This window comes from Salmo trutta, chromosome 19 (assembly GCF_901001165.1).
Source record: "Salmo trutta chromosome 19, fSalTru1.1, whole genome shotgun sequence".
In the NCBI taxonomy this organism is placed as follows: Eukaryota; Metazoa; Chordata; class Actinopteri; order Salmoniformes; family Salmonidae; genus Salmo; species Salmo trutta.
Window position 1 is genome coordinate 14940961 of NC_042975.1, and position 22888 is coordinate 14963848.

General features: G+C 40.2%; 1 protein-coding gene across 24 annotated transcripts in view; it reads left to right on the top strand.

The window, feature by feature from the left end:
• The window catches only part of LOC115154037 (disks large homolog 2), a 325900-nt gene extending 303214 nt beyond the window's left edge, over positions 1–22686 (top strand). For 15 of the 24 annotated variants that reach the window (XM_029699837.1, XM_029699833.1, XM_029699842.1 and 12 more), the window contains 10 exons: positions 5606–5720; positions 5817–5993; positions 6523–6598; positions 9484–9583; positions 14089–14139; positions 14547–14648; positions 18838–19010; positions 20636–20748; positions 21149–21240; positions 21783–22686. In XM_029699837.1, coding sequence (XP_029555697.1) covers positions 5606–5720; positions 5817–5993; positions 6523–6598; positions 9484–9583; positions 14089–14139; positions 14547–14648; positions 18838–19010; positions 20636–20748; positions 21149–21240; positions 21783–21889 — 1106 coding nt within the window. In that variant the 3' untranslated portion in view covers positions 21890–22686. Of the gene's footprint in view, positions 1–5605; positions 5721–5816; positions 5994–6522; positions 6599–8678; positions 9584–10123; positions 10170–14088; positions 14140–14546; positions 14649–18837; positions 19011–20635; positions 20749–21148; positions 21241–21782 lie in introns of those variants that run through there. The other 9 variants (XM_029699835.1, XM_029699856.1, XM_029699857.1 and 6 more) reach the window with 6 other exon arrangements.
• Positions 22687–22888: the final 202 nt, after the last annotated feature.

The window sequence follows — 22888 nt, forward strand, 5'->3', positions numbered from 1 at the left end:
TATTCATCCATCCATCCATTAACACATCCTATTCATCCATCCATCCATTAACACATCCTATTCATCCATCCAACCATTAACACATCTTATTTTATCCATCAACACATCCTATTCATCCATCCATCCATCAACACATCTTATTTCATCCATCCAGCCATCTACACATTCTATTCCATCCATCAACACATCCTATTCCATCCATCCATCCATCAACACATCCTTCTCCATCCACCCATTTACACATCCTCTTCTTGTTGGATTCTTTTAAACTTTTTGCACTTTGTCACTTTTCTCCCTTGAATTTGTTTGATAATGGCCAGATGTTCTAAATCTTTGACTACATTAAAAGTCTGCACCACGCTTTAAAGAGTGAAATTAAAAATGAAACTCAAGGCCAACCCACTTAATTGCCTGTTTAATTCTTCATTTATTTAAGCTTTTTTGTTTTGTTTTATTCTTAAAAAATTTTTTAGACCAACATTGAACCAGGGCAAATCTTAGTAAATTGGTTCCTAGTATTTGTCCCTGTTTTATTATTATTAATATTATTCTTTTTTATTATTGCCACACATGTATATAGGTAACTGACAAACCCAGTCATCATGACACACAAGTACATGCAGAGAGAAAAACAAGTAATTTTAGGTAGCACCTAAGCTACTATTCCTGTCTTCCTTATTCATGTATTTCATGTATTTTCTAAATATACATTCTTTACAAAATATCAAAGTGCTTTTGTTTTGAAAGAGAAATCTTTCCGATTTCTGCGTTTTCATGTCCAAATCCTCCCAAGGTGTTTAAAATGTATTGTGTAACTCAATAAAGTTTGTTAAAGATGATTGACGAAATACCAACAAATCTGAATCAGAGATATTCACTTGCATTGGTTTTGTGTCATAAGTGCTAAAAAGCTAGCATTTGGAGACAGTGGCCAGGTAAACATGGGTAATTTGGATGAACTATCCCTTTAATATTAAAGCACATGTTCACACCCTTTCCCTAGGGAAACCTAGACAATGGTTTAGGTGACTGTAAATTCAGTTGCTATAATTACTATTTCTGATGCATTTTATGTTATCATTTTAAGCGTTCCAAATTACAGAGGATTCAGTTACTTGGATAACCTTGGATCTTGGATAACCCTGTCTCTATGTAACATGTTGTGCCACGACTATTTTCCCCCTCAATGCATGTGTCAGAAAGAAGCTCCATCATGATCCCAGTGTTGAGAGTGCTTGTGAAATAGATTTGGGCAGCTGTCTAATACTATCCAGATTTACCTTTTGAGGGCTTGAATCAGGTGATTCTAAAGGGAGCAATACACAGAGATAAACTATCTTTATGGACACAAACGGGCATCTTGTTTTGTAATATTCTTTCATACATTACATCATATAATCTTATCATACATTTCATACATGTTTTCTTCATGGTAGTGTCTCTGAAAGACACCCGTTTATGGAGTCTGAATTGTGTACATGAATTCGAGGGCCAGAATCTGTTGGCATGATAACCTATCAGTGCACATTTTAATATCATCTGGTGTGATTTCTCTGTTGGAACTTTTTAGTAAGGAGTTTGACACTCATCCAAGGGATTCCACATGGACTCAAGTATTTCCAGGCTGCCTATCGTTATAGCCATTCAGTGCATGACGGGAGTCTAATATAGTCTACCCAGTTGCATATACAGCTTAGATTTACACGGCTGTATTTAACGGCATAATGAATGAATAAGAAATTATTAGAGGTGTGGCATCATCCTTTTCAGTTTACCCCTTCTTCATTTGCTTCCTGCCCACTAGTTTTCCAATCTGCCCGTCATAGGATTCATTCCACTCAATTAACTTTATCTGATTTGTGCATTTTAGTAATTTAGCAGACACTCTTATCCAGAGTGACTAACAGTAGTGAGTGCATACATTTTCGTACTGCAGCAGAGAAATAAAACGAGAAGTCATTTTGATAGATAGTAACGGGAGGATGAAAAATGCTTCCCTCCCCTTTTCCATACTGGGGCAGGTGTTTGGGGATTGTGCTCTACTATACTTGGATAGCAGCCAATGGATGTTACCACTGCTGCCTGCGTACTCCTTGTTACAAACACCTTCCCAATTGGTCTCTCCTCTATCCCTCCTTCAGCTTGCCAGAGGAGAAAGATATTCCTTCCCCCATGCATGTTGGCTTGCTTACTGTTGCACTGGGCAAAGTCAGAGGACTGTGAGTGAGCGTGCTGAGTGAGTGAGCGTGCTGAGTGAGTGAGCGTGCAGTATCCAGGCGAACAGAAGACAGGAAGGCAGCCCCCAGAGTGAGACAGACTAGTAGTAGCAGAGAAAGGAGGATAGGGGAGCTGAAGCACACACAGAGAGGTATGTGTGCTAGTCAGCTGTGTGTCTGTGCCTGTGTGGTGTGTGTGCGCTTGTGTATGAGAAAGAGAGGAGAATTATGAATGAAAGCTCTGCAAGTTGATGTGTGTATGCATTGCTTTGTTCTCTGCATGCTGGGTTGTAATGAAGAGTATAGGTACCAACATTTTGTTTTACTCAAGGAACTAAAGCTTAAGTGGAACAAAACAAGATTTAACGCATCTCAAATTAAGACGGTAGACTTAGCATCTTTGTCAAACTATACAAAGCTTGAGGAATGGATCTTTTTACAATTTCTAGAGACACTCAAAGGTTTTTCTACAGATGACACTAATCTGTTGACATATTACAAGACCTGTTTTAGAACCTCATCTAGTTACAGCATTGAATCTTTTTCTATATTTTTCTTTCTTTCTTTCTCTCGCTCTACACATCAGTATTGTTTTCCTGCAGGTTGCAATGCGCATTATTATCTCTCTCATTGAAGGGACAGCTCTGCCAGCCAAGCCTGTGCGATTCTGCTCTTGTTCTCCCCTAAATCTCTGCAATCTCAGGGGGAAACACGTCACGTGTCTGGGAAGAAATTGGCTTTAAGACTCAGATTCCCTCTTTGGATGATTTGTGTGGTATTATTTTGTATAAAACCTTTTGATTATACCTGTTCATCTGGGTGATGAACTCTCTCAGTCCGAAGGTTAGTCTGATTGACTGGGTCATGCGCTCTCAGTCCTGCCTAGCTGACCGCTGTACCGAGGTATGTGTGGGCTTTAGGCTGAAGTGAGTCTCTCTGCCTCATTAGCTGCATGGCTGCTCTGCTCTGTAGAGGCGACTGCTACAGCAGTGTTTCAGTACAGGAATAGTTCACCCAAATTACTCTCCCAAATATAATGATTGTTTATGGACAAATAAAGACTGCAATCACCACTTTTCCATCTGATTTACCTAGCAATGGTCACCAATCGTTGACTCGCATCCAAATCGTTTTACAGTAGCTTTAAAGATACTTCAGAGACTGGGATGATTTGGGCTGCTAGGGGGACTTTAAGCTTTGAGCCTTTTTCCAAATGTCAAACGAGCAAAGAGCTATAAGTATGTGCATTTTCTACAGTGCCACCAGGTGGCTTAATGCTTCCATAGCACCCCTATAGGCTACTGTCCTTACCTACATTATGCATACAGAATTACAAACCCAAGTTGAGTCAATCTGATTTACAGTTCATGAGAAGAAGATTTCTGAAGGTTTTTGTGGACATTTGGTTTGGATGGGAATGCAAGGGACCTCACAGCAGTTCTAAGAGCAAAATTTAGGAGAACTATCTGAGCTTTCTGTACCGTGTGTTACCTTTGGACAGTGTCTAACATTGTCTGCTTGTTGTATGTCGAGAATATGTCACCTTGTATAGGCTGTGGTGGAGGGAAGGGGAGTCTCAGAGCTGTAATCAGAGTGTTCACTCAATAGGAAGGTGTAGGGGGAAGTTTCCCTAAGGCTAGATTCAATCCGGACAGAGGAAGATCCGCACTATAGCGCAATTTAAATGTAAAGGTAATTTCAGATCGAGTCGACATATGCAGCATTTACCTTCAATGAAGTATCCGGGAACGCAGGAACATTGCCTTTTAACTTCAATTGCGCTATAGTGTGGATCTTCCACACTCCGGATTGAATTTATGCCCTAGATGCTGATCTTGGGTCAGTTTGGCATTTTCCCCACTAATAGTTTAATGTTATGATTTGGGGAGGGGAAGTTGATCCTACATCTGTACCTAGGGGATCTGTACACCCGGAGCCAAAAGGACCTCCATTATCGACCCTGTTCTCTGTCCTATCCCCCTGCAACAATCCAAAACCGAGAGAAACAGTCATCCACAAGAGCATTCGTGAGGTCGGGCACTGATCTTGGTAGATTAGGCCTGGCTCACAGTTGGCATTCCAATTCATCCCAAAGGTGTTCGATGGGCTTGAGGTTAGGACTCTGTGCAGGCCAGTCAAGTTCTTCGACACCAATCTCGACAAACCATTTTATGGATCTCACTTTGTGCACAGGGGGCATTGTCATGCTGAAACAGGAAAGGGCCTTCCCCAAACTGTTGCCACAAAGTTGGAAGCACAGAATCGTCTAGAATGTCATTGTATGCTGTAGCTTTAAGATTTCCTTTCACTGAACTAAGGGGCCTAGCCTGAAACATGAAAAACAGCTCCAGACCATTATTCCTCCTCAACCAGACCACTTTACAGTTGGCACTATGCATTGGGGCAGGTAGCCTCTCCTGGCAACCGCCAAACCCAGATTCATCCGTCGGACTGCCAGATGATGAAGCGTAATTCATCACTCCAGAGAACGTGTTTTCACTGCTCCAGAGTCCAATGGCGGCGAGCTTTACACCACTCCAGTAAAATGATGACGCTTGGCTTTGCACATGGTGATCTTAGGCTTGTGTGCAGCTGCTCGGCCATGGAAACCCATTTCATGAAGCTCCCGACGAACAATTATTTTGCTGACGTTGCTTCCAGAGACAGTATGGAACTCGGTAGTGAGTGTTGCAACCGAGGACAGACAATTTTTACACGCTTCAGCACTCGCCAGTCCCGTTCTTTGAGCTTGTGTGGCCTACCACTTCGCAGCTGAGTCGTTGTTGCTCCTAGACATTTCTACTTCACAATAACAGCACTTACAGTTGACCAGGGCTGCTCTAGCAGGGCAGAAATTTGACGAACTGACTTGTTGGAAATGTTGCATCATATGACTGTGCCACATTGGAAGTCACTGAGCTCTTCAGTAAGGCCATTCTACTGCCAATGTTTGTGTATGGAGATTGCATGGCTGTGTGCTCGATTTTATACACCTGTCAGGTGTGGCTGAAATAGCCGAATCCACTCATTTGAAGGGGTGTCCACATACTTTTGTATATATGGTGTTTTTTACATGGTAATACATATTGTACATGCATCATCAATCAATATAAAGAAGTTGAAAACATTGGTTCTGTCCATTTGAAATGTAAGCATTTTATTTTGTTTCTCTCTTTACTGATGCACATTAAATGTCACCATGATCATTTAGGGATGCATCCTCAATGGCACCCTATTCCCTACACAGTGCACTACTTTTGACCAGGGCCAACCTAGGTTACTGTTCTGAACAGATTCTCCTCCCTTTCCTTTGCAATGTAGAGCAGTCTACATTGAGTGTAAAACAGAACATTATTGTAATCCTGGGTGTTGTTGTCTTTCACTTGCAGAGTACGGGCGTTTCGAGGCCAAAATCCATGATCTGCGGGAACAGATGATGAACCATAGCATGAGCTCTGGGTCCGGATCCCTCCGAACCAATCAGAAACGCTCCCTTTACGTCAGGTGGGTCTCTTTTGGACTTAGTTAAAGTCATCCTGAATAGATGGCATTTAACGTAATTTTTCTATAATAGCATGTCTCCCTCTGTTTCCCTCACAGGGCACTGTTCGACTATGAAAAGGCCAAAGACAGTGGACTCCCTAGCCAGGGCCTCAGCTTCAGGTATGGGGACATCCTCCACGTCATCAATGCCTCAGACGATGAATGGTGGCAGGCTCGGAGGGTGACCCCTGATGGGGACAGCGAAGAGATGGGGGTCATCCCCAGCAAGAGGAGGTAAGTGGTGGCTTTGTTAAACTAAACTTCAAAGTGCTTAACCAAAAGGTTAGCTTCTGGGAGACAGTGGACTCTACGTCCCTACCTTCTCTGAAAAATTGCCTGAGAGTGGCTGAAAGAAAACGGTTCTTCATTCCTGTTCCCGCAACAAAATTAACATTTGTTGTATCATTTTACTGCAAGAAAAACTTAATTCTACACCAGATACTTTTAAATTAGGCTTCATGTGAGAGATTATACAGGTCTACTGTCTCCAAGCCTACAGCATTTAACCCATCTCAAGAGGTGCAATAGGTGTGGTAGACCAGGGGGTGCTGCTGCACCTGGTAGACCAGGGGGTGCTGCTGCACCTGGTAGACCAGGGGGTGCTGCTGCACCTGCATATGACAACTGAGTGAAGCCACACAAAGATGACAAGCACAAACATTGTTTTAAAACAAATCAATTCCAGCAGATAGCGTTGGAGAAATGGAAATCCCACTGTAGCATGACTGTTTTTGTCCATGTGTCTCTGTCCTGGTACTGGCAGGGTTGAGAGGAAAGAACGAGCTCGTCTAAAGACAGTGAAGTTCAATGCCAAACCTGGAACAATCGATTCCAAAGGGGTAAGTGCTAAGATCTTATACTAAGGACTGGCAAGCCAACTTAACTTTTGAAGGAAGACATTTTCTGAAATGGAAATGGTTGTAAACCCATATATCAATTACATTCCTTTGTGATATGAAGTAGAGAAAGTAGCTTCTAAACCTCTAAACCTTTGTTTTTGTCTTAATACACGTGAAATGTGGATGTGTAACGTTATCAAGAGCAACTTTCAGATTTCACGTCAGGTTTCTCAGATTTACGTCTCAGCTTTCCCCTCGCATTAGGAGAAGTTGTGATAGTAATTTATGTTCATCTAAAGCATTAGCCCGAGGTCTCTCTGCCTGAGTGGCAAAGACATCACATCTCTGCAGGGCAGCACCTTCTCCCTGACAGCTTTACCTCACAGCCCTTACCCTAAATAAACATTGCACATTGTATAATTCGATTTTTTTGTGAAGCATTAGAGGCAATTTTTTTCCTTTAATGTCATATCGGTCCCTGGGCCAACCTCTGCAGAAGCCAAATCACCATACATCCTTCAAACTCTTTGTCCATTTTGGCCTTACAGCAGGACATTTGGCCATGTTCATCAGTGTTTTTGCCTGCCTATGTTACAAGTAACGAGTAGATTTTGTGTTGTATTCGCTGCACTCTTTTTAAAACGGGTTCCAAAAGGTTTTGGAGGGTTAGATCATACAAATGTATTTAAATGTTTAACGGATGCCTCTCTTCACATTTCTCAAAAATATAGAAAAGTTGTACTGACATTTTGCACGGTTATAGCTAAAATAATGTCCCTAAGCTTCCAGTAAAGAGATACACAACTTCCCCTTGGATTATACCTGAACTATACCTATTTTAGCCTCCCCAATAGGCTAACATCTCTTGATTAGGTCTCCAGGTGTTGAACTAAGGTTGCTATAGTATATGAACATTTCGCTACACCTGCAATAACATCTGCTAAACATGTGTATGTGACCAATAAAATTTGAGAAACAGACGCCTCACAAGTCCTCAATTGGCAGCTTCATTAAATAGTACCCGCAAACACCAGTCTCAACGTCAACAGTGAAGAGGCGACTCCGGGATGCTGGCCTTCTTGGCGGAGTTCCTCTGTCTGTGTTCTTTTGCCCATCTTAATCTTTTATTTTTATTGGCCAGTCTGAGATATGGCTCTTTCTTTGAATCTCTGCCTAGAAGGCCAGCATCCCAGAGTCGCATCTTCACTGTTGATGTTAAGACTGGTGTTTTGCGGGTACTATTTAAGGAAGCTGCCAATTGAGGACGTGTGAGGTGTCTGTTTCTCAAACTAGACACTAATGTACTTGTCCTCTTGCTCCATTGTGCACCGGGGCCTCCCACACGTATTTCTATTCTGGTTAGAGCCAGTTGGTGGTGTTCTGTGATGGGAGTAGTACACAGCGTTGTACGAGATCTTCAGTTTCTTGCCAATTTCTCAAATTGAATGGCTTTCATTTCTCAGAACAAGAATAGACTGATGAGTTTATTCTTTGTTTCTGGCCATTTTGAGCCTGTAATCAAACCCACAAATGCTGATGCTCCAGATACTCAACTAGTCTAAAGAAGGCCAGTTTTATTGCTTCTTTAATCAGGACAACAGTTTTCAGCTGAGCTAACATAATTGCAAAAGGGTTTTCTAATGATCAATTGGCCTTTTAAAATTATAAACTTGGATTAGCTAACACAACGTGCCATTGGAACACAGGAGTGATGGTTGCTGATAATGGACCGCTGTACGCCTAAGTAGATATTCCATAAAAAATCTGCCGTTTCCAGCTACAATAGTCATTTACATCATTAACAATGTCTACACTGTATTTCTGATCAATTTGATGTTATTTTAATGGACAATTTCTTTGCTTTTCTTTCAAAAACAAGGACATTTCTAAGTGACCCCAAACTTTTGAACAGAAGTGTACGTAGTTGAGGCTGGTATTGAACCAGTTTCGGTGATCATTGCTGGTTTAACAATTATACCTTTAGAATCGGATTTATGAAGCACATGTATGCAAATGAGTATTCGTCGCAAATAAACATCACAACTGCAATTCCTTCTTTCTCCTCCACGCCGCCTCCTAGCTTCTCAAACAGCGCTATGCACAACTTCTCTCCTTTAATTTTGTTTGTTTGTAATTTAACACACACAACATTTGATCAATCTGACCCCTTCGTACCATAATTCTTTATATGTTTGTTAATTTAGGATTTTATATCTTCACAAGCCTATCTAAATATATCGCTTTAGGCAACAATGACCTGATTTCTTTCAGCCATGGCATGGGATCTCATCCCTCCACCTCCTGAAGTTCTAACCTGCATGATTGTTGGACATCATTTGTATCACAGCCATGTTCCTAATGTCATAGCATGATCCTGTTAACGTCTTTGCTGCATGGCATACCATATTCCGGCATTTATCTGTGTGTTTGACACGTGCTCTGTTATTTCGTTTTATTTTCAAGTGTTTGAGAATGTCTTGGGTGCAATTGTGCACATGAAGGAAATGATGGCAAATTATTACTGTGTAGTTCTTCTCTATCACACATTGAGTCATTTTGACAGTGTTATCATCGAACAGCCTATTACAAATCCCATTTGTGAAACAAAATGAGAGATTTGTGAAATGTCATGATTAATTCATGATCATTTGTATTAGCTAAGCAACATATTTATATATGATTAGGTTATAATTCAACCCTGCTCTGATGGATGAGTCATCTAGTGTAATGTCAGTACTGTGATGTCAGTCCTGTAGTCCATTTCTTGTGACCACGCCATAATTTCTTCATGTCCCACATATTGCAGCTAGTTGGTTTGTCAGCATGAATATGACAACAATTAGAGCTCCCTGTTTGCCCCACCCCATGCTTTCTTTCCTCCACAGTCATTCAATGACAAGCGTAAAAACAACTTCATCTTTACACGAAAGTTCCCATTCTACAAGAACAAGGAGTTGGGTGAGCAGGATGGCAGTGATTCAGAACGTAAGTAGGCTTGAATACACACACACACTGACACAGGTACACACACCGACACAGGTACACACACCGACACAGGTACACACACCGACACAGGTACATATAGGTGACATATAGGTTGTGGAGACGTGTGCAGGGAGAGGGTTTTCATGGAGGTCCCCCTCCTAGCTTTCTTTCTTTTTTCTCTCTGTTGGCTCTGGTGCAGTGATGGTGTCTGGGTGCTCAGATCAGGATCAACACTGAGCAGTCACCAGTGGTTCCTCAAAAACTACCCCGGCCATCATCTATCACAAAGTGGTCCAATAGTCCCTGTTATCTGATATTACTTTTTTTTGTTTTCTAAATACAGTTTATGACTGGTTATGACCCGTTCAGGCTGGTCGTCTTGTGTCTGAACTGAGACAGATGATCTGAGCTCGGCTAACTAATCTTGCCTTTCAGGATTTCACAGCTTCCCCTCTTTAATGCCACTTACCTCTTCCTTCCACCTTTCTGGCTATCCCTGCCCTGTCTCCTTGTCTTTGCTCTCTTGGGACGGCCATGTAGGACATCCCAGGAATAGGTGATGACGGGTATGGGACGAAGACGCTGAGTAAGTTGCTTGAGGAATGGTCCTGTCTGTACAGTCAAGCAACACTCCCCTCCCCCCAACACATTTTTCTTTTGACTTTGTGTTTGATTCCTCCCTTTTTATTTTTTTCACCTTATTGACTCATTTTGATAGCCTGTTTTGCATGCTTCAGTATGACCTCTCAGTTTGGGTCCTGGTTGAATTGATTTCTGTCACCTCCCATCCTAACTCTGACATTGTTTGCAAGTCACAAAAAAGAAAGACAAAAAAAAGTGTTTGAGTTGTCTAGAAATACATTTGGTGTTTTTATCATGTTCATAGTCTCTTTCTATAACAGACACAGATGTTTGGGTATACTCTTGGGCAGCTGAATGTGATCACCTATTTTCAGGCCAGCATGCTGAGGTGTTCGTACTGTCAATGCTGTGTATATTTGTGCCTTTTAATTATTTCACATAGTAAATGTTGAATGTTCACTGTAATCTATGATCCATGATCTTCCTCTATTTTGATGCATTGTTGAATCCCATGAAAATATGAGGTGCAGAGTGGAAGGGAAAAGTGCTCTTGCCTCCCATTTCTGCTAGCTGCGGTAGTCTCGTAGGCCTTTACACTCGTACCCATATACTGGTTCAAAATGGCATATTTGGGCACTAATAAGCAGGGGTTGGAACCAAAATGATGAACAGAACCACCATTTTTTTTGTTCTGTTTCACTGTTCGAACCAGCAAAATAAAATTCTGAACCGGTTCAAATCCCCAAAAAGTACCGGTTTATATCGTTCCATTCTGTTCCTTTTTTAACCTGTGAAATCAACCGTTTTTTACATTTAGCTCATTAAATTACTTCACCAATGTCACAGGCGTCGATGAAAGGTGACCAATATGCAGCGGGTATAGTGCTCATCTTTCTTCTTTATTTGGAAAGAACACTCAAAACAAAATAAACAGACGATGAAACAGTTCCATAAGGCACACAGGCTATACAGAAAATAACCACCCACAAAAACACAGGAAAAACAGGCTGCCTAAGTATGGCTTCCAATAACAGACAACGAAAGACACCTGCCTCTGATTGGAAGCCATACCTGGCCACACATAGAAAAAGAAACATAGAAATAGAAAACTAGAACCAAAATCCCCTAGAACCAAAAAAAAAAAACGCACAAAACAATCACCCCCTGCCACGCCCTGACCATACTGCAATTACAAATGACCCCTTTACTGGTGAGGACGTGACAACCAATCAGTGTGAATACAGCAGGCAAGCTAGTTGTTCACATGCGTGATGGAAAGACAAGTGTAGCCTATGGCGCAAGATGCGACTGAAATTTGGTGGGTGGGGAGAGAGCGAGTGAGGATTGAAGAGGAGGCTTAAAGCTCTGGGCATCTTGTTATGACATGCATTATCTGAATTAGGTCCACAGAATTATACCTAGGAGGAGTGGCTGCAATGGAGGAACTTTGAATGTCCTTTGAGCTAGCTAGCTAACAAGCTTGAGCTAGCTAGCAAACAAGTTTGTGTGTGCAGAGCGGCACCTGAATTAAAAACACGTCTTAGCTTTTTGTAGTTAATAAATCCAACCGAAATGTGATAACTAGGCCTATAGTATCCTTACCTACATAGCATTGAAAAACGTAATCCATTCTTCTTTAGCTATTTCATTAAAACGTGAGTACAGTAGCCTATGTTTCTGAGGGGGAAGGGGCAGGTAGCCTAAACACTGTAAGAAACACACTGGCAACAATTTTTTTCAGCATGCAGGCAGACACTGTAATAGATTTATAAGTGATAGAGTGAGGGCTTTGCATAGGCACTTTGTTGCGTTTTTTTGTGGGATTAGAATAAAAATGCCTGGAACGTAAAATAACGTTATTATCCGGTTCCCATCCTTTTAAAATAACGGTTTCGTTCTGGAAACCGTATGGATCACTTTCGTTCCCGGTTCCGTTTCTGTCCCCCCCCCCCTAAAAAATGTAAACGGTTTTCGGTACTGTTCCCTGAACCGGTTCCAAACCCTGCTAATAAGTGCCTAAATTGGAACGTTGTGGCTGTACAGTAATATGCTATACATGACGTCAGAGCTTTGGCTCAGTGCTTTCACAAGGCTGTATGGGTTTTGACTGACAGCCGTTCTGAACTTGAGCACAGCGCAACAAGAAGTTGCTCCCATCCCTCCCACTAATTGGCCAACTTTTGGAAATGTTTTGTTGAGTGAGGAAAATCCTGTAAATTAAGATGACTCGATGTATTTTGAAAGGTGAGACAGAGGATTATAATAAATACAGCTTTGTTGTCATACAAGCAAGCCAAACACCCAAGCACAAATGTGCACTTCACATTTCCATATCATAAAACTCATGTCATATACAGTGTCAATGTTTATGATCACTATGTTTGATGTACAGTTACAAGATGACATGGCGTTATACCCTGGGTTGTTCTGAACAGAATGAGCCTGTTTGTTTGTTTATTGAGAAGAACATTTGCCGTGGCACACGCACTTGAATGCACTCATGACTCCTTTCTATGCGCACCAAAATTACAATCTGTTTTTCTGAATTGCCTTGTGAAAGCCTAACTTATAACTTAGCTAGTCATGTTGGTAAAAGAACAAGCCCACCTGACCCAGATTGTGATTTATAAAATGGACCGTTTTTAGATTGCGTAAACAACAACAGTAATTGTGTGATGGGGATGAAACAACTACAACTACAAGTGTGCTTGCTCTAGTTCCTCAACGGCACAGCTAGGAGAGCTCAGAAAAGTACCTTAGAGTTGAAGATTCTTTGAGTCATAAGTGTATTGAAATTGCTTAGGAACTGTGCACACATTTTTCCGTTATCTCCAAACTGTTACTTTTCCATTGCTACCATGGTTATGCATATGCTTTTCATATGGAATTCTGTAAGAAACATTTAAATTTAGCCCTATCCATATAGGCCAAATCCCATGAGTGTAAAGGGTTAACACAATGGAAAAATCGAATGATTTATTATTGAAATTACATGGGCGAGCAAGAAAAAACCCATTGGTACAATTTAAGGCCAAGTGGCAAACCATAATGCAGCCACTAGGGATGGGGGTGTGAACTTGCGGGTCTGGCCAGATGAGATGTAGCCATTATTTGTGTGCGTTCGTAAATTGTTGTTTGTATCTGGAGTAAAAAACTATCTATGAAATACAAATCTACTTAGCATGCACTCTAAAAGCAGAACCAATTAGATACAGCTGTACCTTTTCTGTGAGTTGCCAGATAACAGTTCATATACATTTTATAGGTGTTATGCTGAAGCATTGAAACTAAAGCAGGACAAATATTGTGTTATAGTAGGTTAAATTAATCCTGGCAAAGAGAATGGGAAGGTTTGGAGACAAGCACACAATGTGATCATCCTCCCGAGAACTACAGTCATGACCTAAATTAGATTAGGCCTATATTGACAATCTTTTGACGAGAGAAAATGATTTGCCCTCATAATATTCAAGTGCATCGACCAAATAGTACAATGAAGCAATATAACTTGACACATTTCCCAACCCTAGCTCTAATTGAAAACGCATCCACTGGTCATTACTGCAGGCGAGAGAAAATAACCTCTGTTTGTTTGGGATTATACGGATACTTGAAAAGGCTGTTTGCATAGTGCACTAGACAGTCACAATTCACTTCGAAAGCAGTATAAACTTTCTTGCCTTCTGTTGGGTGTTGTCACTACTCTTCGGCCACAATCAGTCTTAATCCTTTTTTTGTATGGCACAATTTACATTGAGCGTTTTCATTGAATGCTTCTAATCACTTCTTTATTCATCCAGATTGACATTTCTCCTGTCTTGGGACACTTGGTCAAGAGAATAAGCATGACCATGCATGTAATGTCCTTTTTAGTACCTTTCTGTTTTATAGTAACTATTTTAGTAACTGTTTTATGTCACCAGGGAGTCAAGAGGACATGATTCTCTCCTATGAGCCTGTCATTCGACAAGAGAGTGAGTACTCTTCCAATCTTTCACCAGAGTGGTCCTTGATAATGCACTCTTTCAGTCAGTGAAACATTAGCCGCTTGCACATTGTCACGCTATATCCATGCACGCCAGTGTGTACAAGCACCACAGAGGTTTTAAAAACGAGACAAAGCAATTGATTACTTCCTGTAACTCCTGCGAGGAAGATTCTGGAAAGTTCTTCCATACTAGTTATTTACAGGAAGTAATCGCTTGTTGAGTCTCTAGACATGGAAACCTCTCTGGCACTAGTACTCATTGGCTTGCTCAGATATAGCATGGTTGTTGTAGTGAAATTGCTTGCCTACATTTACTGTGGAGACTAATGCTCAGTGCACAGTTATAACCTATTATGTCTGTAAATTAGTCGATTGACGCATTTTATCTTTCAGTTAATTACGCCAGACCCGTCATAATCCTTGGACCAATGAAAGACAGAATCAACGACGACCTGATATCCGAATTCCCTGACAAATTTGGCTCCTGCGTGCCACGTAAGTCCCTCTACCATCACAAGGAGACCAGTGGCTTCTCAGAGTAGGAGCGCTGATTTAGGATCAGTTTTGTCTCTTAGATCAAAATTGATAAGATTTCATGGACGGGGAACCTGGGCCCAGATTCACAAAACCTTCTTTGGAATACATTTCTTCTTAACTGCCATTTTCTCCTTAAGTATAGACTTATGAAGAAAGTTAAGCAAAGTTGCTATTCCTCAATAAAGTTATTGGAAATGTTCGTAAGTTTTTTCCTGTGTTTCTTCCTAAGAAAAAAGTGAAGAAGAAGTGGGATTCTTGAAAATAATGTTTTAGGATCTTCTTGGAAATGTACTCAACTTTAGGACAGCTAAACCCTTGTCTTGTGACAACTGATACTTTTGTAACCATTAATGTTTTCTTGCGCCACTGCCACAGACACAGTTGGCTACCGGACATTTAAATTAACAGTAACAATTAACAATATTCTAGAAGTATTAAATAGCTAGCATTGGCTCGTTCATTTGCAAAGAAGAACTTGGCTAACTTAGCTAACATTAATGTCGTTAACTATGTTGGCTAATGTCGTTATGCGTTAGCTAGCTAGCTATCTTACCGGTCACGCAGTCCCTCTACCACCGCCTCTCCTATCATGGACAAAACCTTCTCCTCCAGCTGGTCCACAGGACTGGTTGTTACCCCTCCCCCCTCCAGTCTTCTTCAATTCCCTGCTTCTCTCAACTCCCTTCTTAGCAGCTGACTTGATGTCGGACCACTGTCCCTTGCTATACCCCCGAAGGTAGAGACAGACTTGGCACTCTCGCCCATCCTCTCTTTTGGTCTCTGCAGTGACCCTGCATTTATCGAGTCTCCCCAACAGCAACCTTTTCCTGGCTGCTATTTCCTCCACCATCACTTCAAGCTTTTGTTTGCTGAAGGTTTTTTTGCGCTTTCCTTGGTTATCCATTTTTGTTTCGATATAGCTAGTCTGATGGCTATAATGTGTGAAAACTAAAGTTTGTTTTTGTGTATAAAGGGTTTGCGAGCCGCCAACAACAAAAATTCTCGAGACATAAAGCAGATGAATAAATGTAATAAAATGGAAATATTAAAACGTTATTATAGTGGGCCAAATCCTATCATCCCTGTCACATAAGCTTATTTATTGGTTTCAAGCACGTCGCTAATATCAATGCCACATAAGAAGATAGTTCTTAGGAAAGATATTTACGAAGTTCTTCAGAAAACTATGAATTCCTAAGAACATTTTGAGGAATTGCACTTACGAACTATCTTATGGACTTTTTTTCATAAGTAGTGTTTTGTGAATCTGGCCCCTGATCCTAGATCAGCACTTATACTCTGAGACGCTTGATACATATGGCCCCAGTCTACCAGGCTGTCTCAGGGTGGACACAGTTGCTGCATCAAGAATACATTGTGTGATCATGTGCCCTTGTGATTAGCTCTCCCTAATAAATTCCACTGTGCTGCCAATATATCATTGTAGTTTTATTTTATACCCATCTCCTTCATTTGCTATGTTGTTATAGTGTTTGATTCATTATTTTTCCTAATTTCTCACCAAAAAGCTATTAATTTTCCCACCTTACATGTTTTGTTGGGTTCTTTGATTTGTATTATACATACTTGGTTAAATTATCCAGAGATGATTTCTTGATGACAATAATAATGTAGGATTTTATTATACCCTGGTATTCACATGTGCAATTCTATTGAACCATTAAAGGGGAAGTTCAGGATTTTAGAATTTGACGTTACATGTCTCCTCATGCTGAAAGTAGTCTATATGCCAGGAGAAACTGTAATCCATGGTTCGGTTTTTCTGGGAAAAATTACTATAAACTTCAGCTAACTTTAGCCACAGCTAGGTAATAATCGATGGAAGTTTGTTTTATTTTTATGGCCAACTGAGAAAGGCAAAATCCAACAAAAGCTATGGCAACAAATCCAAATAAATGTGGATTTAGTTTTACAGACAACAGGATTTGGAGTTTTGGCTGTAGACCAGATACTGTTTATGTATAGTATCTCTACTGTAGTGTGACCAAACTACTAAGTTCAAAGGTTCATGGACAGTAGAGTACCTCTTGCATTTTACTCTAAAACCATTTTTCATACATTTCTCATTGGTACACCATTAATATAGTCTCACAATCCAATGATTTTGCACATACAAGCCTCATAGCGGTCCTAATAACAGGCCTATGATTCATTCCTGGAAAAGTTTTGGATCCTCATGAGAGTTTTTGCTCCTGTTTGATTTTGGTAATTAGGAGACTGAATGTAATGAAAATAATCTTGAAAATGTGGATTTTTGGGACAGTATTAAAAGTGGACTAAGTAAGGGATAATCAACGAGGTGCCATGCATTCTATGGAAAATAATGAACAACGTGGAAGGTGTGTAGCGCGTCGTGGAACTGACCTTCCACAGAGTTGCATTATTTTCCAGAGAACGCGTAGAGCCTCAAGTTGATTATTCCTTTTATACCATGGCTATAATTTAACACATTTGCTGGTAGAAATGTGTTCATTTGCTGGTAGAAATGTGTTCAACATCCACTGAAGTAGCTCTAGAATGCCCTTCAAGCCAATCAGAAAGGAGTATTCAACAATGCCATGGTATAATTAAACAATAAGGCATGAGGGGGTGTGGTATAAGGGTTGTTCTTAGGCACAACGCATCGTGGAGTGCCTGGACACAGAACCTTAGCCGAGGTATATTGGCCATATACCACAAACCCCAGAGGTGCCTTATTGCTATTATAAACTGGTTACCAACGTAATTAGAGCAGTAAAAATAAATGTTTTGTCATACCCATGGTATACAGTCTGATATACCATGGCTGTCAGCCAGTCAGCATTCAGGGCTCGAACCACCCAGTTTATAATGAGGAATATTTACAAACAATTGTTTGAGTTATATGCCCTTTTAAATACAGTTTTTCAGTATAACGATAGTATTTCATACTGTTGTATATTTCAAAGAACTGTCCACACCACTGTCTACTTGATGTCATATTTTTATTTTGATCGTCATTGTTTTGATTTGGTTTGTTTTAATTTATTTATCATTTTATTCCATCTATTTTTAAAACCATGTAAAGCGGCTAACTGTTCAGGGCAGCCAGGTAAGTGAGCCCCTTAGTTGCTGGTATACAGAATGTAGTGTAACTAAGTTATTGGTTAATACAATGTAGTGAAAGGAAGTAGAATGTGTTCCACACTGTTATAAGTAGTAGATTGAAAATGGACTTAGAGTAGAAATAGCAGTATTGACATTTAAATACTCCAATGCCTCTCTATACATAGTTACCAGGAGATCTACAGATTCATTGTGGGGAATGGGTAGATCTCACTTGTAAATCTACACATTTTTTAACAGTGCGATGGAGAATCTATAGATTTCCCGGGGAACCGCTCGATTTCCCTATTTTACACATTTACCGTAACACTTATACCAAAAGTCAGATTGAACAAAATGCACATTTACAGTATCAGTAACAGTTAGACTGGGTTTACATTCAAATCACCCTGCAAACACCAGATCTCAGCTTAGGTGCACTACTTTTTATGCTTTCAAAACACTATCATGGTATTTTTAAAATGTTTCGGTGCATAATTAATTTGTTTGTTTACACAAACAGGTATAATAGTTGTGTTTATGTACAGTATCTATACTGTAGTCACACTGTACCTGCTTATGTAACTATAATGTAAATAAAAAGGTATTACGCTTCGATCACACCGACAGCATCATTGCATTTTGGTACACCAGAATTACATTAATATCCAATGAAACACTGTGTTTGCCTTGCAGCATTGAATTGCAAAGGCGGTTGCAGTGCGTTCTGTGTGGTGCATACTGTGAATTTATCGAACTTATGCGTCAAACTGTATGTGTAGACGGCTCGACAGAAATGGTAGCAGAAGGTGAATGTTGAACTTTTGTTGCACACATATGATGATGCTGCGTACTATTTTGTGTTGGACGCTGTCGGTGTGTTGGAAGTGTGAGATGTAGTGCCTTCTGAGATACTTGTAAGTTGTTAAACCGATCACTCTATACGCTGCCCCCTCTATAACTCGCTTATCAAAAAGTTGCACATTCAGTTAAACAGTTTCCTCCCTTTACATTGTACTTTCTGTATTATTTTACCTTATTGTCTTCTCCTCTTGCACCAAAGATACCACTCGGTCGAGGAGGGACTACGAGGTCGATGGGCGGGACTACCATTTTGTAATGTCCAGAGAGCAGATGGAGCAGGACATCCAAGAGCACAAGTTCATTGAGGCGGGCCAGTACAACGACAATCTATATGGAACCAGTGTTCAGTCGGTCAAATATGTGGCTGAGAGGGTGAGTGTCATTGAGAAATACTGTATTTAGGCAGTGTGTTTTCGACAGGCAGAAAATGAATGGTGGCAGGCGGCGGTGCGCTAATCCAATGTTAACTTTTATGGCTTTTCCTAATGCCTCGATCGCACCGACAGTGTTATTGCATTTTGGTACACCAGAAGTACATTCATTTCCAATGGAAATGTTCTGTGTGGTGCGTACATTGGATTTATTGAACGTATGCGTCCAACTGTGTGCGTAGACGGCTTGACAGAAATGATAGCAGAAGGTGACTGTTGAACTTTTACGCAAAAGTGCTATCAGTGTGATCAAGGCATAACCATTTCCTTAATTAACTTCACTGAAACGTTTTGTTGTTGTTGTATTTTACGATCTTGTCTCATCGCTGGAACTCCCCAACGGGCTCGGGAAAGGCGAAGGTGGATTCATGCACCCTTCCAAACATGACCCACCTAACTGCGCTACTTTACACCGGCCAGGTTAACACAGAAGCCAGCCGCACCAATGTGTCGACCGGGATCAGCGATGCAGTGCCTTAGACCACTGAGCCACTCAGGAGGCCCCACTGAAACTATATCTAACCTAATTCCTTAACCTAACCTTAACTTTACTACCTTAATACATATCGACCCATATGCATTAACTAAAAAAATATTCTGCTGGTCGAAAATACACTTCCATATTTAACACTATTCAGGTTCCATTTAACTCTGTGGTTGTAGCATTGTGTTGATCAATATTTAATCCAGACAAAATGGTGTAACCACACATAAAGATCATACTAATATTTTTATTTTATTAGACCAATTTCAGAATTTTAAAATGTGGGTCTGTGTGTCTTATTGGACGAATAACTAAAAGGATATGCTTGGTCTCCAAGCATATCTATTCCTTTGTATGTATTATATACCTCTTCTAGTAAAGTATTATGTCAGAAACAGTGATTTGACTCAATCAAGGACATTATGTCAATTCAATGATATACGCTGAGTGTACAAAACATTAAGGTTATCTGCTCTTTCCATGACATAGACTGACCAGGTGAATCCAGGTGAAAGCTATGATCCCTTATTGATGTCACTGGTTAAATCCACTTCAAATCAGTGTAGATAAAAGGGAGGGGACAGGTCAAAGAAGGATTTTTAAGCCTTGAGACGTTTGAGACATGGATGGTGTATGTACCATACAGAAGGTGAATGGGCATGACAAAATATGTAAGTGCCTTTGAATGTGGTATGGTAGGCGCACCGGTTTGTGTCAAGAACTGCAACGCTGCTGGGTTTTTCACGCTCAACATTTTCCCGTGTGTTTCAAGAATAGGCCACCACCCAAAGGACATCCAGACAACTTTACACAACTGTGGGAAGCATTGGAGTCAACATGGGCCAATATCCCTATGGAATGCTTTCGACACCTTGTCCTGACGAATTTGGTATTTTATTAGGATCCCCATTAGCTGTTGCAAAAGTAGCAGCTACTCTTCAAATCAGTGTAGATAAAGGGAGCTGTTCTGAGGGCAAAAGGGGGTGAAACTCAATATTAGGAAGCTGTTCCTAATGTTTTGTACACTCAGTGTATACTGTATAGAGTATGTACGTGTATAAACTGTCTCTTTCCTCTGTCAGCAGGGTAAACACTGCATACTGGACGTGTCAGGGAATGCCATAAAACGACTACAAGTAGCACAACTCTATCCCATTGCCATCTTTATAAAACCTAGGTCCATTGATTCATTAATGTGAGTTCTCTCATATCCTAACTCATGAAAATATTACATAGCAGATGTGTTTATTACGGATATCCAATACAGGGGAAGGAGCTGACATCATTAAATCGAGTGCAGAATACATTTTTAAGTGGGGAGGGGGTAAATCAGGCAATTAAGTGGAAATGGGAGTTGAATTGACAAATAACACATTAACTTAATGAACGTAATTCATAGTCCATACATGTGGAAATGTAGTTGCAGAGATTAGAACCTTTGGGACCGGTTTCCCGGACACAGATTTAAGCCTAATCCTAGACTTTCAATGGAGATTCTGCATTGAGCTTGCTTTTTAGTCCAGGATTAGGCATAATCTGTGTCCGGGAAACCGTCCCATAGTGTCTGATGCCTCACAACAAACCTTTGTTCCCAGGGAGATGAATAAGAGATTAACAGAAGAGCAGGCCAGGAAGACATTTGACCGTGCCATGAAGTTGGAGCAGGAGTTTGGCGAGTTTTTCACAGGTACAGTATCCATGAGTAAAGGTGCACAATGTTCCTCTTTTTAGACAAAAGAGATGTGAAAGTTGTAGTCTCAACCCTTGTTAATGTAAACACTTCTGGGGCCTCATTTCTCAAGCCTCTGGATTACACACAACAAATTGGCCTACATGGAGATCCTACAATTAGATGGGAATTATGAACATTATTGATGTTCATCATTTCAATGATAAAACAGATCCATGCTGTAATTCTGCATATGTGAATGAGCATTACAAGCCTACCTGGATAATGCCCTTCATTCACCTTTTACGGTGACAAATTACACCCTCATTTGCTGTATGGTGAGGAACTATCAGCACTAAGCCACGGCAGTAAAAACCAAAAAAGCAGGTGTTACCAGAATGTTTTCATCTTTAGCAGTGACTTTTTCAACCTTAACCTGTGGGCAATTTATTATTATCGCTAACAGTATGTACATGACAAAAAAATTATTTCCTTCTATTAGAAAATGATTTATAAATGGTTAGATCTGCCTGTACTGAATGTATCCCCTTGTTTTGCAGCCCTTGTTCAAGGAGACACATTAGAAGACATTTATAACCACTGCAAAATGGTGATAGAGGAGCATTCAGGACCCTACATCTGGATCCCATCAAAAGAGGAATTATGAGAACACACCACTTTGGCAGGGATATTGGACTGCTAGATTCACAACATACTTTGTAACATATGTTCAACTGTAATGGTAAATAATATTGTTCATAATTATAGCCAATTAATATGATTTTTTTCTTATAGTTTCTTTTTTTTCCACTTTCAAAATGAATGTTCCTGAATGTACACCACAACGTTTAAGAAACATTTTTGGCCTAAAAAATTTTACTGTTTGTATATTTCATGTTTTTATTTTAAAAAATGCTAAGGAAATTTAATAAACAAGGGCATGTGTTCACGTCGAAACTGCGTGGAATTTCAAATGAATATTCGAAGATCGCCACGCCAATGAAGGAGGGGAAGGAAATAATATCAGCTTCTTTTGCTTCTCTCCACGCAACAGCAGCACTTTGTGTCCTCTGACACTCACCTCACATCAGTAGTTGACATTTTGTGTGACTTTAGCATCTATGGCCCTTGGACACAGTTCATCGTAATCCGCCTATTTTTACATTCTTATTATTTTTTATTATTTTGTGAATCCAGATTTGTTTGAAAATGTTTTCTTTGAATAAGAATTCTCCTCAACTGTATTGTTTTTTGTTGTTGTGCGGATTATTTCTTAAAAAATACAATTATTGTTAAGATGCTTTGATTAGAATGAAGAATTAAGGGGGAAATCTACATTTAGGTGTAGGAAATGTGACATATTTTGCTATTTATATTGATAGAGAGCACAACAGCACAAAGTATTTATTATGAAGATATATAACTTTGATTAAAAAATAAATAAAAAATCTGATCTTAATTGTTTAACATAGTGTGTGGTAGATTTAGAGATGATGGGGTTGTTATTTGAGAGTAAATGGAAAACTTCAGGTCCCAAGTCCTTTGAGGACTGATAGTAAGTGATGCACTGTGGTGAGCCTAAAGTCTTAATCCGTATATTCACAAATCAGCCTAATGATAACTTTGCCACTTAGGAGCAATTCTTATCAGAATTATGTCATTTTTC